At 45.9% G+C, this 13,634-nt stretch overlaps 1 protein-coding gene across 1 annotated transcript in view; it reads right to left on the reverse strand.

Moving 5' to 3' along the window:
- Positions 1 to 1,078: 1,078 nt before the first annotated feature.
- LOC147113718 (SH2 domain-containing protein 4B-like) overlaps positions 1,079 to 13,634 on the reverse strand; it is a 222,728-nt gene continuing 210,172 nt past the window's right edge. Inside the window, exon 10 of the mRNA XM_085996151.1 lies at positions 1,079 to 1,186. Coding sequence (XP_085852277.1) covers positions 1,079 to 1,186 — 108 coding nt within the window. The remainder of the gene's footprint in view (positions 1,187 to 13,634) is intronic.

Raw genomic sequence — 13,634 nt, forward strand, 5'->3', positions numbered from 1 at the left:
CTGCTGGGTCTGGGCCCATTTCCTGCTGGGGTCTGGGTCCAGTCCCTGCTGGGGTCTGGGTCCAGTTCCCGCTGGGGTCTAGGTCCAGTTCCTGCTGGGGTCTGGGTCCAGTTCCTGCTGGGGTCTAGGTCCAGTTCCTGCTGGGGTCTAGGTCCAGTTCCTGCTGGGGTCTGGCCCCATTTGCTGCTGTGGTCTGGGCTCATTTCCTCTTGAACTCTTGTCCCATGGGCAATGTAGTCCTGCAGTGCCAGTTCCTACTGGGGTCTGATCCCAGTTCCTCCTGGGGACGATCCCATTTCCTGCTGGGGTCTGATCCAAGTTCCTGCTGGGTGTCTGATCCCAGTTCCTGCTGGGGTCTGATCCCAGTTCCTGCTGGTGTCCAGCCCCATAGGCAGTAGCGTCCAGGGCCCATTTCCTGCTGGGGTCTGGGCCCATTTCCTGCTGGGGTCTGGTCCCATTTTCTGCTGGGATATGATTCCATTTCCTACTGGGATCCAGTCCCATGGGGCGTGACCTCCTGAGGGCCCATTTCCTGCTGGACTCTGGTCCCATGGGCAGTGGGATCCTGGCCCCATTTCCTGCTACAATCTGGGCTCATTTCCTGCTGGGATTTGGTGCCATTGGCAGTGGGTTCCTGGGGAAAATTCATGCTGGGTTCTGGGCCCATTTCCTTCTGTGGTCTAGGCCCATTTCCGGCTGGGATCTGGGCCCATCCTGTGGCCCATTCTTTGTGTGTGAGCCTGAACAGTGAACGCTGGCAGATTAATTGATTATGAAATGTGGGCACCACAGGCAGTCAATCCTGACCCTGTCCTCACCAAACAGACGAAGGTTTAGTTTCCAGCAGGTGTCACTGAACCAGGAGCAGGACTAGGAAGCACCGATGATCACAGCTAACTCAACACAAATCAGAGATCGAGCCTGGGATCTTCAAGTCTGGATGAGATGGTGCTGCACCATGTATTGTGAGGCCATCAAGGAGCAATTCAGCACTGATCTTTGAGATCTTGGTTTCTAACAAGCTAATGCTACGAGTATTGAGTATTGGAGCTTGAAGGTGCTGTTGACCCATTCGTTCTTAGGTGCATGTAGTTGTGTGGAAGAGCTCGCTGTAGTCAGGTGGGCTCCTTCGCTGACCACAAGCTTCATGGAGGAGCTCATTCCCAGAGGTGGTGATCACTTCTTCCTGCAACAAACAAATGTCTGTCATTAATTCCAATATCATATTGAACCAAGCCTGACCTTCAGTATAGATCACACAACACTTTCGAGGTTACTGAAGATCTGAGCTAATTTTGGGTACATGTGCAATATCACCAATTGTATCTACAATCTACGACAAACTTGTACTCTTTTGTTGCTTGCTGTGTTATATTATCTCTGTATAATATTGCTGCTTGCTTAGCCCTGTCTATAGCATGCTGCTTCCGCTGTTTAGCATGCATGTAGTCCTGTGTTGCAGCTTCCCCAGGTTGGCACCTCATTTTCAGGTACACCGGTGCTGCTCCTGGCATCCTCTTCTACGCTCCTTATTGATCCAGGGTTGATCCTCTGGCTGATGATAATCGTAGAGTGAGGGATATGCCGGGCCATGAGATTACAGATTGTGGTGGAATACAATTCTGCTGCTGATGGCAAACAGTGCCTCATGGATGCCCAGTTTCAAGCTGCTAGATCTATTCTGAATCTATCCCATTTAGCACAGTGGTATTGCCACACAACATGATGGAGGGTGACCTCAGTAGGTTTTCCCCTCGTGTTGGTTCTCTCGCCACCCGCCGCAAGCCCAGTCCTTCATGGCTTGGCCAGCTCGGTCAGTAGTGGTGCCACCGAGCCACTCATAGAATCATTGAATCATAGAAAGTTACAGCGCGGAAGGAGGCCATTTCGGCCCATCGTGTCCGCGCTGGCCAACAAAGAGCTATCCAGCCTAATCTCACTTCCCAGCTCTTGGTCCATAGCCCTGCAGGTTACAGCATCCCAAGTGCACATCCAAGTACTTTTTAAATGCGGTTAGGGTTTCTGCCTCTACCACCCTTTCAGGCAGTGTGTTTCAGACCCCCACAACCCTCTGGGTGAAAATATTTCCCCTCAAATCCCCTCTAAACCTTCCAACAATTACTTTAAATCTGTGCCCCCTGGTTTTTGACCCCTCTGCTAAGGGAAATAAGGGTCCTTTCTATCCACTTTATCTATGCCCCTCATAATTTTATACACCTCAAAAAGGTCTCCCCTCAGCCTCCTCTGTTCCAAGGAAAACAGACCCAGCCTATCCAGTCTTTCCTCATAGCTAAGATTCTCTACTCCCGGCAACATCCTTGTAAATCTCCTCTGTACCCTCTCTAGTGCAATCACATCTTCCCTGTAATGTGGTGACCAGAACTGCACGCAGTACACTAGCTGAGGCCTAACTAGTCTTTTATACAGTTGAAGCATAACCCCCCTGATCTTGTATTCTATGCCACGGCTACTAAAGGCAAGCATTCCGAATGCCTTCTGAACCACCTTATCTACCTGGCCTGCTACCTTCAGGGATCTGTGGACATGCACTCCAAGGTCCCTTTGTTCCTCAGTGTCCTACCATTTAATGTTTATTCCCTTTCCTTGTTTGCCCTCCCCAAATGCATTACCTCACACTTCGCCGGATTGAATTCCATTTGCCACTGTTCTGCCAATCTGACCAATATATTGATATCTTCCTGCAGTCTACAGCTTCATTCGTCAGTATCAACCAGACAGCCGATTTCAGTATCATCTGCAAACTTCTTAATCATACCCCCTATATTCAAGTCTAGATCATTGATATATACCACAAAAAGCAAGGGACCTAGTACTGAGCCCTGTGGAACCCCACTGGAAACAGCCTTCCAGTCACAAAAACACCCATCAACCATTACCCTCTGCTTCCTGGTCCGAGCCAGTTTTGAATCCAACTTGACACTTTGCCCTGGATCCCATGTGCTTTTAACTTCGTGACCAGTCTGCCATGTGGACCCTTATCAAAAGCCTTGCTAAAGTCCATATACACTACATCAAATGCACTACCCTCCTCTACCCTCCTTGTTACCTCCTCAACAAATTCAATCAAGTTTGGCAGGCATGACCTTCCCTTCACAAATCCGTGCTGACTATCCTTGATTAATCCATGTCTTTCGAAATGAAGATTTATCCTGTCCGTCAGAATTCTTTGCAATAATTTTCCCACCACCAAGGTTAGGCTGACTGGCCTGTAATTAATCGGTCTATCCTTTTCTCCCTTTTTAAACAAGGGTACCACATTAGCAGTCCTCCAGTCCTCTGGCACCACACCTGAAGCCAGAGAGGATTGAAAAATGATGGTCAGGGCCTCTGCTATTTCCTCTTTTGCTTCGCTTAACAGCCTGGGATACATTTCATCCGGGCCTGGGGATTTATCCACTTTTAAAGTTGCTGAACCCCTTAATACTTCCTCTCTCACTCTTGATGATGTACATTGAAGCCCCCAGAGTACATTCTGTGGTTGTGCTTCTTCCAAGTGGTGTTCATCAGCTGTGGGAGGGCAGTAGGTGGTAATCACCAGGAGGTTTCCTTGTCCATGTTGCCATGAGACTTCATGGGGTCTGGAGTCAATGTTGAGGACTCCCAGGGACACTCTCTCCCGACAGTGCTGCCACCTCTGATGGGAATGTCCTGCCGGTGGGATGGTGATGAAGGAGTTTGGGACTTTGGCTAAATGTATTACTTTGTCAGGCTGTGGGACAGTTCTCCCAATTTTGGAACATGTCCCCAGATGTATGGAGGACTGTGCAGGGTCGACTGGGTTGTGTGTGCCTTTGTTGTGTTTGAATATGATGCCTAGGTCGATAGCACGTGGTCCATCTGGTTTTATTCTTATTATACTTTTTTGTAGCAGCTTGATACAACTGAGTGGCTTGCTAGGCCATTTCAGAGGGCAGTTAAGATTCAGTCACATCGCTGTGGGTCTGGAGTCTCAAATAGGCCAGACCAGGTAAAGACGGCAGGTTTCCTTCCCCTGCCTCCTCCACCCTCACCTCTGACAATAAATGCGAGGAGCTCATGGAGTTTTTTGTCACAAATATTGAGACCATCCGTTCAGCTGCCTTTACTGCTTCCCTTCCCCATGTCCATCGGGACAAACTTCCCCAAATGTTCCCCGCTACCCTAGCCCTGAACTCAAGGGCTGGATTTTCATGAAGCTGTCGGGAAGGAGGCGGGACTACAACTTTCGGGTTTTAGTCCCGCCTCCATCGACGTCCGGCCAATCGACGTGATTTTCCCTTGATTGACCTTGTTGAGCCCGCCCAGCGGGCTCAGCAGGCCAATTAAGGGCCACCCGGCAACAGGTGATGTCACAGATTGAAATTTCATCTGTCAAGAGTTTTTGACAGATGAAATATCAGTGTTTCACAGCTGGTTGAAGCTGTCAAACACTGACAGTCTGACTTCTAACCTGAGTCCTTCTACGCAGACTCAGTTAGAACTGTCACCGGCACTGAAAGCTGAAGGCTGTCACTTTTGACAGATCGCAGCCATTCAGCTTTCAGTTCCGGCTGATTGATGGACTCCCGACGCCTAGAGGACGAAAGGCTGTTAACGTAAGTACAGGTAAGTGAAACTTCTTTACACACTTTAGACACACCAAACACACTTACCTTTGCACTCATGCACCCATCACTCACCTGAACGACATCGAGACCCCTCCAAATCCTTCAACCCGACGGCCCGCCTGCTCTAACCTGGCGTGGTTTGGAGCCGTCGGAAATCCCTCACGACACCCCTCAAAATAGGGATTAGGCTAAAAACTGCTTGTTACCTACCTGTTAACAGGCAGTTAATTGGCACTAATCCCTTCCCACCTCGGGTCGGCGGGTCCCAGTGCGGGGCGGGTACCCGCCTCCCCTGAATCTTACGCATGGCGGGTTTTGGACGGAATGGTGTCGGGACCCCCGAATTCAGGATTTTTGCCCCCCCCGCACACCTGAAAGCCTGCCTCACGGCACACTGAAAATATGGCCTCAAATCTTTCTCTAGTTTCTATCCGATCTCCTGCAATGCTCTCTCTGACCTCATCTTGTCCATAAGACCCACCTACTGCTCCCTTGATCCTATTCTGACCAAACTGTTGACCACTCAACTTGGCCCCCATGTTAGCTGATATTGTAACAGCTCCCTCTCCTCAGGTACTGTCTGTTAAATCTGTGAGTTGTTCAAGTAATTAATACTCAGACTTAATCAGTAACAATAAAACAGGTCTTTACTGGTTGGAGGTAGGGACTATACGTAGGTCTTTACTTCATGCCCACAGGCGGGAACTGAGGGGAGATCAGTACCCACAGTACTATTTATACCCCTATGGCCAGGAGTGGTACTGCGTATCACTACGCCCTACAAGTAGTGCAGTCCTGTCCATAGGTTCAAAGTAGCACACATATTACATACACAACATTCCTCCCTTCCTAGCTTTACAGTCATCTCCCCATTTAACATAACGTAATAACATATATACATATATGAAGTAAGATTTAAAAATGAGCGTAACAGGGCACGTTTAGTAGAACGCAATTGCGCAGCAAAATGTTTAAAGATGAAATGTACTAATTACTCGTATGTTTAATTGCAGAAATGACCATACCAGTTTAGAGAGATGAAACTTACAAAAAGAGACAATGACATAACCCTTTTCTGGAAAAACGAAACTCAGTAGTGGTCAAGAGAGAGAGGGTCTCGTTTCTCAGAAATCACATGACCTGATGACTCATTTCCAAGAAATCAGAGGGGCCACAGGCCCATACAGTGAAAAGTGAAACTTATGTTATTGGTTACCTTGTAGAAGTTAGGCACACCTAATTAGTGATTAATGTATAGACTTTTAAATCGATTGGACCTCTGGAGTAGGAGGTCTCGGAATATGTGTATAACTGTGTAAACCTCAAGAGATTCGGTGGAGTTGGAGCCTTGTGTTGGGACGCAAGAGCCATAGCTCCCCAGGCCTGAATAAACCGTTTTTACTTCAATTATTGGGTCTGTCTTTCTTACAACAAGCCAGTGTTGTCGACTGTGTATATCACTCAGTCCACACTTTGGGGGCTTACATCAATTGGCGACGAGGATGGGATGCGCGTTCTGAACCAGACTCTCGGACAGCGTTAACCTAGGACGGGTGAGTATGTTTTAATTACCACCTGTAAAATTAGGGGTTAACTGCTGGCGAGACGTTGAGTCAGAATCGACGTATAAAAGAACTATAAAAAGAAAGACACCTTTAATTGAAGGCGGTTAAAAAGTAAACTGCAGTAGGGGTAGGGGCAGGTAGTTCCCTACCAACCTTTGGGACAGGTAGTTCCCTAAGGACCGTGAGGTGGGAAAACCTCGGTAGGGACAGGTAGTTCCCTACCAACCTTTGGGACAGGTAGTTCCCTAAGGACCGTGAGGCGGGAAAACCTCGGTAGGGACAGGTAGTTCCCTACCAACCTTTGGGACAGGTAGTTCCCTAAGGACCGTGAGGCGGGAAAACCTCGGTAGGGGCAGGTAGTTCCCTACCAACCTTTGGGACAGGTAGTTCCCTAAGGACCGTGAGGCGGGAAAACCTCGGTAGGGGCAGGTAGTTCCCTACCAACCTTTGGGACAGGTAGTTCCCTAAAATCCGTGAGACGGCGAAATCTCAACAATTGAATGAATGGGTGCACCGTGGTGAGTGAATGAGATAAAACCCTACGGTCATAAAGAGGTTAGAACGGACAAGGGTGAGGTCTGTCCCCAGCACCTAGCCTGAGCTTGAATTAAGAGGACAGTAGTCCCACGTGATGGCCAGGATCAAGTAGGACGCCGGGAGCTACAGACCCCACAGTACCGAAACCTCGGAACTAAAGGTTTGGTGTGTGTCTAACGAAACGAAGTGACTAACAGAAAGCAAGAAATTAACTAAGGTGACGCTATAGGGGCGAACAACGTAGCGTACAAACCTAATTCACCAATACCGTGAATTAAGCATTAAACGTAGCAGTTAGTTATGACTAAGAGGGTGGAAGAAGAATCCTCAAGGGACCTGGATTCTATAACCCGACTCCTGGAAAATAAAAAGAAACAGTGCAGAGAGCCAAAGGCTTGGTGGGGAGGAGCTAAAGATAAAGAGGCAACAGATAATGTATGGAATTGAAACAGAAGGGAGAGATAAAGAAGGAAAAAGATCTAATTTGCAGGCGAACCAATTTGAAACCCCAGCAAAAAAAAAAAAAACAAACAAACAGGGATTTGGAAACTAGGGAAAGCTGTTGAGTCACAGATTTAAAAAGGAAGGAAAAGATAAACTTAAAGCTTTACCAACATGGAAGTTATTAGCATCTGTACCAAGACAAGTAAAACACGAGATTTGCTGAGTGAAAGGAACCTTAGACATATGCTGAAATTACAATTTGTATAAAAATGTGTGAGTGTGGATGTTTTCCTGATTAGGAATGTTTAAGAGGATTCAATATTCCTTTGTCTGAAAATCTGTCCGTTAAGAAAAAGAAATGTCTGCTGTGTGTTGTAGCTCCACCCACTTCTCTGTGTTAAAGTAAAAGCATTTAACCCCTTTGTCTTGTCGGGGATTTTGGAAGTTTAAGAATGTGCAAATAAGATTGTGCCCTCAGAATGAAGAAACCTATTACAATTTAAGTTAAGCTGAAGTGTAAAAACTGAGAAGAGCAACAAAAAGTTTGTTTAATGAAAGATTAAGTTTCAGTCTAAGATCTAACCTTGGAGTTATGAGGTAAATTAACCTATTAAAACCAGACTTTCATTGTGGCCACAGTGAAATTCTGGTTGATGTAAATTGGTGTAGTCCAAATTGAATAAGATAACTCAACTCCGCAAGAATATCTGATAGTGGCAGGTCCCTCTACAATATTTAATTGACTATGGTACTGGAAGCCTTATAGAAGGCGGGACTAGAGTTAAACCTTAGAAAGGTATAGGTAGGGAAGGATGAAGTAGTCTACCTAGGATACATAGTGACACAAGGGAAGAGACAAATGCCCAAAAACAGATGGGAGGGGCATTAGGACTGGCTGCGTGCTTTGATTGCTCGCAAGCTTCTAGGGATGGCAGCAGGAAGGGACCGCGCCAGAGAGGGGAGGGGGATCCGAGGATGTTTGTTGATGCATTGGTAGGGGGCCGACAGTGCAAAATGTTAATAGACACAGGAGCCACAATCTCATTGACAGACTTACCCTTGCCCCGAACGAAACTTTCAGTTAGTATAGCAGGAATCGGTGGACGAAGAATCAGGGCTTATAAGGGCGAAACAGTCTTACTAGAAATTGGATGTATAATAATACCTACCCAGTTGTGGGTATGCGAGAACACCGAAGGAACAATCCTAGGGATAGATATACTGCGAGAAGTAGGAGCTTTAGTCGACCCTAAAGCGAATGAAGTGTACTGGCCCCCAGATTATAAGTCAAACAAACAGGCAGGCCCGGGAAACAAAGTAGAAATGGCCCAGCCTATACAGGATTTGATCAAAGGGGGGTAGCCAAAGGAAAATGTGTAAACCTATATAGATAGTCGGAATGCCTTTGGGGTGGTGTCTGATTACATGATAGCGGGAGTAGGCAGGGATATATGACACCAGGAGAAGACCCGTAAGAGACAAGAATATAATCAAAGAATTAGTAGGAACCTCTCTCCTACCCAAAGAGTCCGTAATAATAAATTAAAGCACACAAGAGGATGGGCAGCTAAACGATCAACTGAGAGAGGGAATCTGACCAATGAAGCCCAAATGTTCATGTTGAATCAAAGTGTAAAACCACAACTGTCTTTCAGTCAGGGATGTTTTTTGGGTTGCGTGAAGTGACGCAATAATGTTTAGCTCCACCTTCAAAAGCCTGCGAAGGAGTTAACCCTTTCCACTGACAGCTGTTTGAGTTCACGAAGCAACAACTTCAGTATTACTGAATAGAATTTAAAGATATTGGACATTATTAAATTTAAGTTTCTTAATGTTAAGCTGATATTTCCCCACAGTGATAGAAGGAAAATTAGGATTTGATAAATGGAAGTTATCTTATAAACTAATTGCAGCACCGTCTCAAACGGCCGGGAGACTGCTGGGGAGGCTGTCCGGTTACCCAAAGATAAATCTGGACAGATAGTTAGAGACATGAGGCCAAAGACCAACAGATTATACGGGATCGAGAACAGGATACACGGGACGACCAGAAGGAGGTCTTTGCAATAGACAGCAAAGTGATAGCAGAAATAATACCAGCCAAACCAGGGCTAGCACCCAGATGGTCAGGACCTTATGAAGTATTAATGAATAATGACACGTGCTCATGTAGATGGGTCTGGAACGGGTAAAGGAAGGTGGAAACACTGGACCCAGTTAAAAATATATAAGAAAGACAATGAGTAAACCAGAGATGGTGCCCTTTTTGACAGAGTGAGGAGTATACTAGAAGATATAAAGAATGGGAAGGGGAGTTACTACATATATCAATGATAGGGCTGTGTATGATGATATTATATGCCATAGTTTGCATCTTCAGGTATGTCTGGGGACAGAGCCACAGAACAAGAAATGAACCAGATGTACAGCATTTTGAACTGATAAAATGTATAAGAGCAGAATAATTCTAACTGGCTGGTGACGACCAGCCCCCTTTTTGTAATTACAGGAACATTGGACGTCCGGAATGAGATGGAGCGTCCTCGCCTTGATTCTAGGGATAAATATAAGTATTGCCATTATCGAGGGGGATTAGTAATAAGGAGAACACTGGATGAGGTGTATTCTAGTGTAGCACATAGAGTTACTAAGCTTGCCATTAATATGAGTACTTTTGAGATACAAAACAAACCTGGAACTCCCTGTGGATAAAACAATTAGAGGATCCACAGGAAAAATCTATCTTACAAAGATGTAAGAAACGGGGAGTATTGGAAACGACCGGAGCAGGGTATGCGGCCGGGTTAGCAACAGTTAATAGCTTGGACATAGAAGGAGTAAACGAAGGAGTAGAAGAATTACAAGCAAAAATAGAGAAGTTACTAAAACAAGCTACTGGAAATAGCCGGCAATTGACACTGGCAGGGAAACCAAACAATAATGCAATTGTCGGGGGTGGAAGAGATAGTAGCCCCCCATGCAGAAACAATCAATACAATTATTGATAGACTTAATAATGCTTCTCGCCAAACCGATAAGGAACTAATATGTGCCACGTAGGGCTCATGGCTATTGTTGAATGCTCAGCATAACATGAGGCAAATAAATAATGAACAGATCCCTGATTGGATTACTAATAAGGATCTGGAACCTTGGATTGACACAAATAAAAGCCTATGTAAGGAATGTAAAATGGGACAAGTATACCGGGCAGGCGATTGTCTGACCCCATGGACTAAGATGATTGGCTTTGTACTGGCCATCCCACAATTCCCAGAAGGGGGACAACTCCGATACGACGTGATTAATATAGGAGAAGTACAAAGGGAAAGTGGGTTAAATATCATGATGTCCCTACCAAGGTGCTTTGGGAAAGGGATGAAGATAATAAACAGAAGAATGAAACCTAAAGGGGGGTGGTAGTGGACGGGTGCCACCACAAGGGAAGGACATGGGTGTGCACACACCCCCCCACCGAGGGAGACACATCCGAGTACGGATTTACAAAAATTACCAATTGCACCCTCGAGGTTCACCCAAGGGGATACACTGGACCTGGGTAGCATCAAGGAACAATGGGACCTGTTGTGTCACCACAATTGAACAGAAATATGAATATCAAGATATGGCTTATACCATTCCCCAACCAAACCGTTGTTTTGGTCTAAAGATACCTACACAGATAGGAAAACCTGGTCATTTGATAATATGGGACTTACTAAAAAGGGTTGAAACTTATGTCATACCAGAGCCAAAGGCAATTCCTAAGTTAGAGGAAGCTTGGCAGAAGTTACGGCAGGAAACGAAGGAAATTTTAAGTACTATCATAAAATAGAAGAAGGCTTAAAGAAACAACAGAAAGACATTAGTGCAACATTAGAGGAAACTCACCCACTTCCTCATATTTTGATAATTGGGGACCAGGATGGTCGGGGACTGTGGGCGCCTCGGTGGTACAAGGCATAATGATATTCCTCTTGATTGTTATTCTGATATATTGTGTATTTTTATTTCTCCAGTGCCTTTGTGCCAGAATGAGTAAGGCCGAAATTGGTGCGGTGAAGGAAGTAGAGCCTGAGGAGGGGCAGGTAGCGATGTTAAGAATGGACAACTCCCCCGCCTCTCCAAGGCAAATGGTGTAAGATGCGATGGGAAGCCCTGAAATTATATGGGATTAATTGGGCATGGTAATTAAAGACCGGGCCGGCCAACCGTAAGATGGAGGTGGCAGAAGGAGGGTGGCAGAAGGAGGGTGGTGAATGAGGACTGGTGTGTGATGACAGTCTCGAATTGGCACGTCACACACCCCACGTGGGAATGAGGGACAGGCTTGAGCAGAAAAGCCTCAACCATTAGTGCAGGGTCTAAGGGGCCCCGGGAATGGTTACACCAGAAGGAGTGCATAAAGGAAAGACCACCCTAAAGGAAAGCCCACCGTAGAGGAAAGACCACCATACCACAGAGGGGGGAAGTCGGCCTCCCAATTGATAGGACATATACATGTATAACCTAGACTGGTAGAAGGCCAGGGAGTGCACGCTCTGGCAGACACCAGGCAGTGGACATGCATGTTGACCTGTTTTGGAACAATTGTCCAAAAGGTCAAAAGGAGGGACTGAAGTAAGATTTAAAAATGAGCGTAACAGGGCACGTTTAGTAGAACGCAATTGCGCAGCAAAATGTTTAAAGATGAAATGTACTAATTACTCGTATGTTTAATTGCAGAAATGACCATACCAGTTTAGAGAGATGAAACTTACAAAAAGAGACAATGACATAACCCTTTTCTGGAAAAACGAAACTCAGTAGTGGTCAAGAGAGAGAGGGTCTCGTTTCTCAGAAATCACATGACCTGATGACTCATTTCCAAGAAATCAGAGGGGCCACAGGCCCATACAGTGAAAAGTGAAACTTATGTTATTGGTTACCTTGTAGAAGTTAGGCACACCTAATTAGTGATTAATGTATAGACTTTTAAATCGATTGGACCTCTGGAGTAGGAGGTCTCGGAATATGTGTATAACTGTGTAAACCTCAAGAGATTCGGTGGAGTTGGAGCCTTGTGTTGGGACGCAAGAGCCATAGCTCCCCAGGCCTGAATAAACCGTTTTTACTTCAATTATTGGGTCTGTCTTTCTTACAACAAGCCAGTGTTGTCGACTGTGTATATCACTCAGTCCACACTTTGGGGGCTTACATCAATATATAACTTCAGGTTTACATAACAGAATAACATAGATACATAGATAACTTCATGTCAAAACAGATCACAGATTCAGTCTCTGCGGAAAACAGTTCACAGATTCAATCTCTGTGGTGTAGTCGGTTCACGTTGCTGGAGTGACTCATTCAATAGTCCTTCCATGGATTTAACAGTTTGAACTTCCGAACTGAATTGGCTCCGTTCGGAGGGACCACGTGTGTGATCTGGTAGAGGTAATAATGGTTCAGATGGGTCATCTTCTGTTTCGACTTTTCCTTTTCTGCTTCTTGGAGACTCTCTGGGCTCCACTGTCAGCTGCCAGCTGCATGCGCAGTTCCTCCTTCTCTTCCTCCTTTTTCCGTAGTAGAGCCACCTTCTCCCGATGTTCCGTAGACTTTCGGTGCTCCTCCATGATTTCTGTATGGTGGGAGTCGAAGTTACAAGTTGGGCAGGACAGGACATAGTAATATTCGGTGTCGTCCTGATCTAGGCCAGCGAGAGGGTCTTCTATTTCCTCCATACCCAGCTGGGCGTTAGCCAGCTTTTGTTCCAAGTCCAGACATCTTTCCTGAAGAGACTTCTTCATGCGTACCTCTTCATCCAGCTTTTTCTGGGCTTTCAGCAAGTCGTTTACTAATGACCTCATTTGAGATTTTACTACTTCAACTTCTTTTGGAGATTGATTGATCGGACTATTCAATCCCTCTACCGGAGCAGCTGTTTCAGCGGTCTGTTGTTCTACGTTGACGTGAGTCAGCGTACTTTTGGCATCCAAGGGCTGCTCTGTTGCAGTCATCTCAGTCTGTGTTGCCACCTCAGCTCTTCCAATAACCTTTGAGAGCTCCGAACCCCTTTCGTTTGAATATTGAAGTTCGTGTTCAAGTTTTTCCCATTTCAGAGTCCTGTCCTTCAGCATATGCAGGAGTTGGCTGACCGTTAACTCCTCTGACATCAGACGTTTTGTGTGCTCCTGCTCCATTTTCTCCATCAGCTGCTTCTGTTGTCTTTCCAGATTCTCCAACTCTATATCAAAGAACTCTTTCGTTGCATTCAACTCTTGCTCAAAACGGTGAAGCATTTGTTGTAATTGCTGTTGTAGTTTGAAATGGAGTTGAGTTCGAGCCCGATGTCCCTCAGAAATGGGCACATCAGTAGACTTGCCAGACTCAGAATCCACAGTTAAACTATGTTGTTGTTGCTCAGTGGAATTCTGTGCTGAAACTTTGTCTTTTGCACCTGAGTTGGGCTTACCATCATCTGTTCCAGAGTCTGGGCCGA

Source organism: Somniosus microcephalus, chromosome 8 (genome assembly GCF_052327205.1).
Source record: "Somniosus microcephalus isolate GS21.2 chromosome 8, FLI_Smic_1.0, whole genome shotgun sequence".
NCBI lineage: Eukaryota > Metazoa > Chordata > Chondrichthyes > Squaliformes > Somniosidae > Somniosus > Somniosus microcephalus.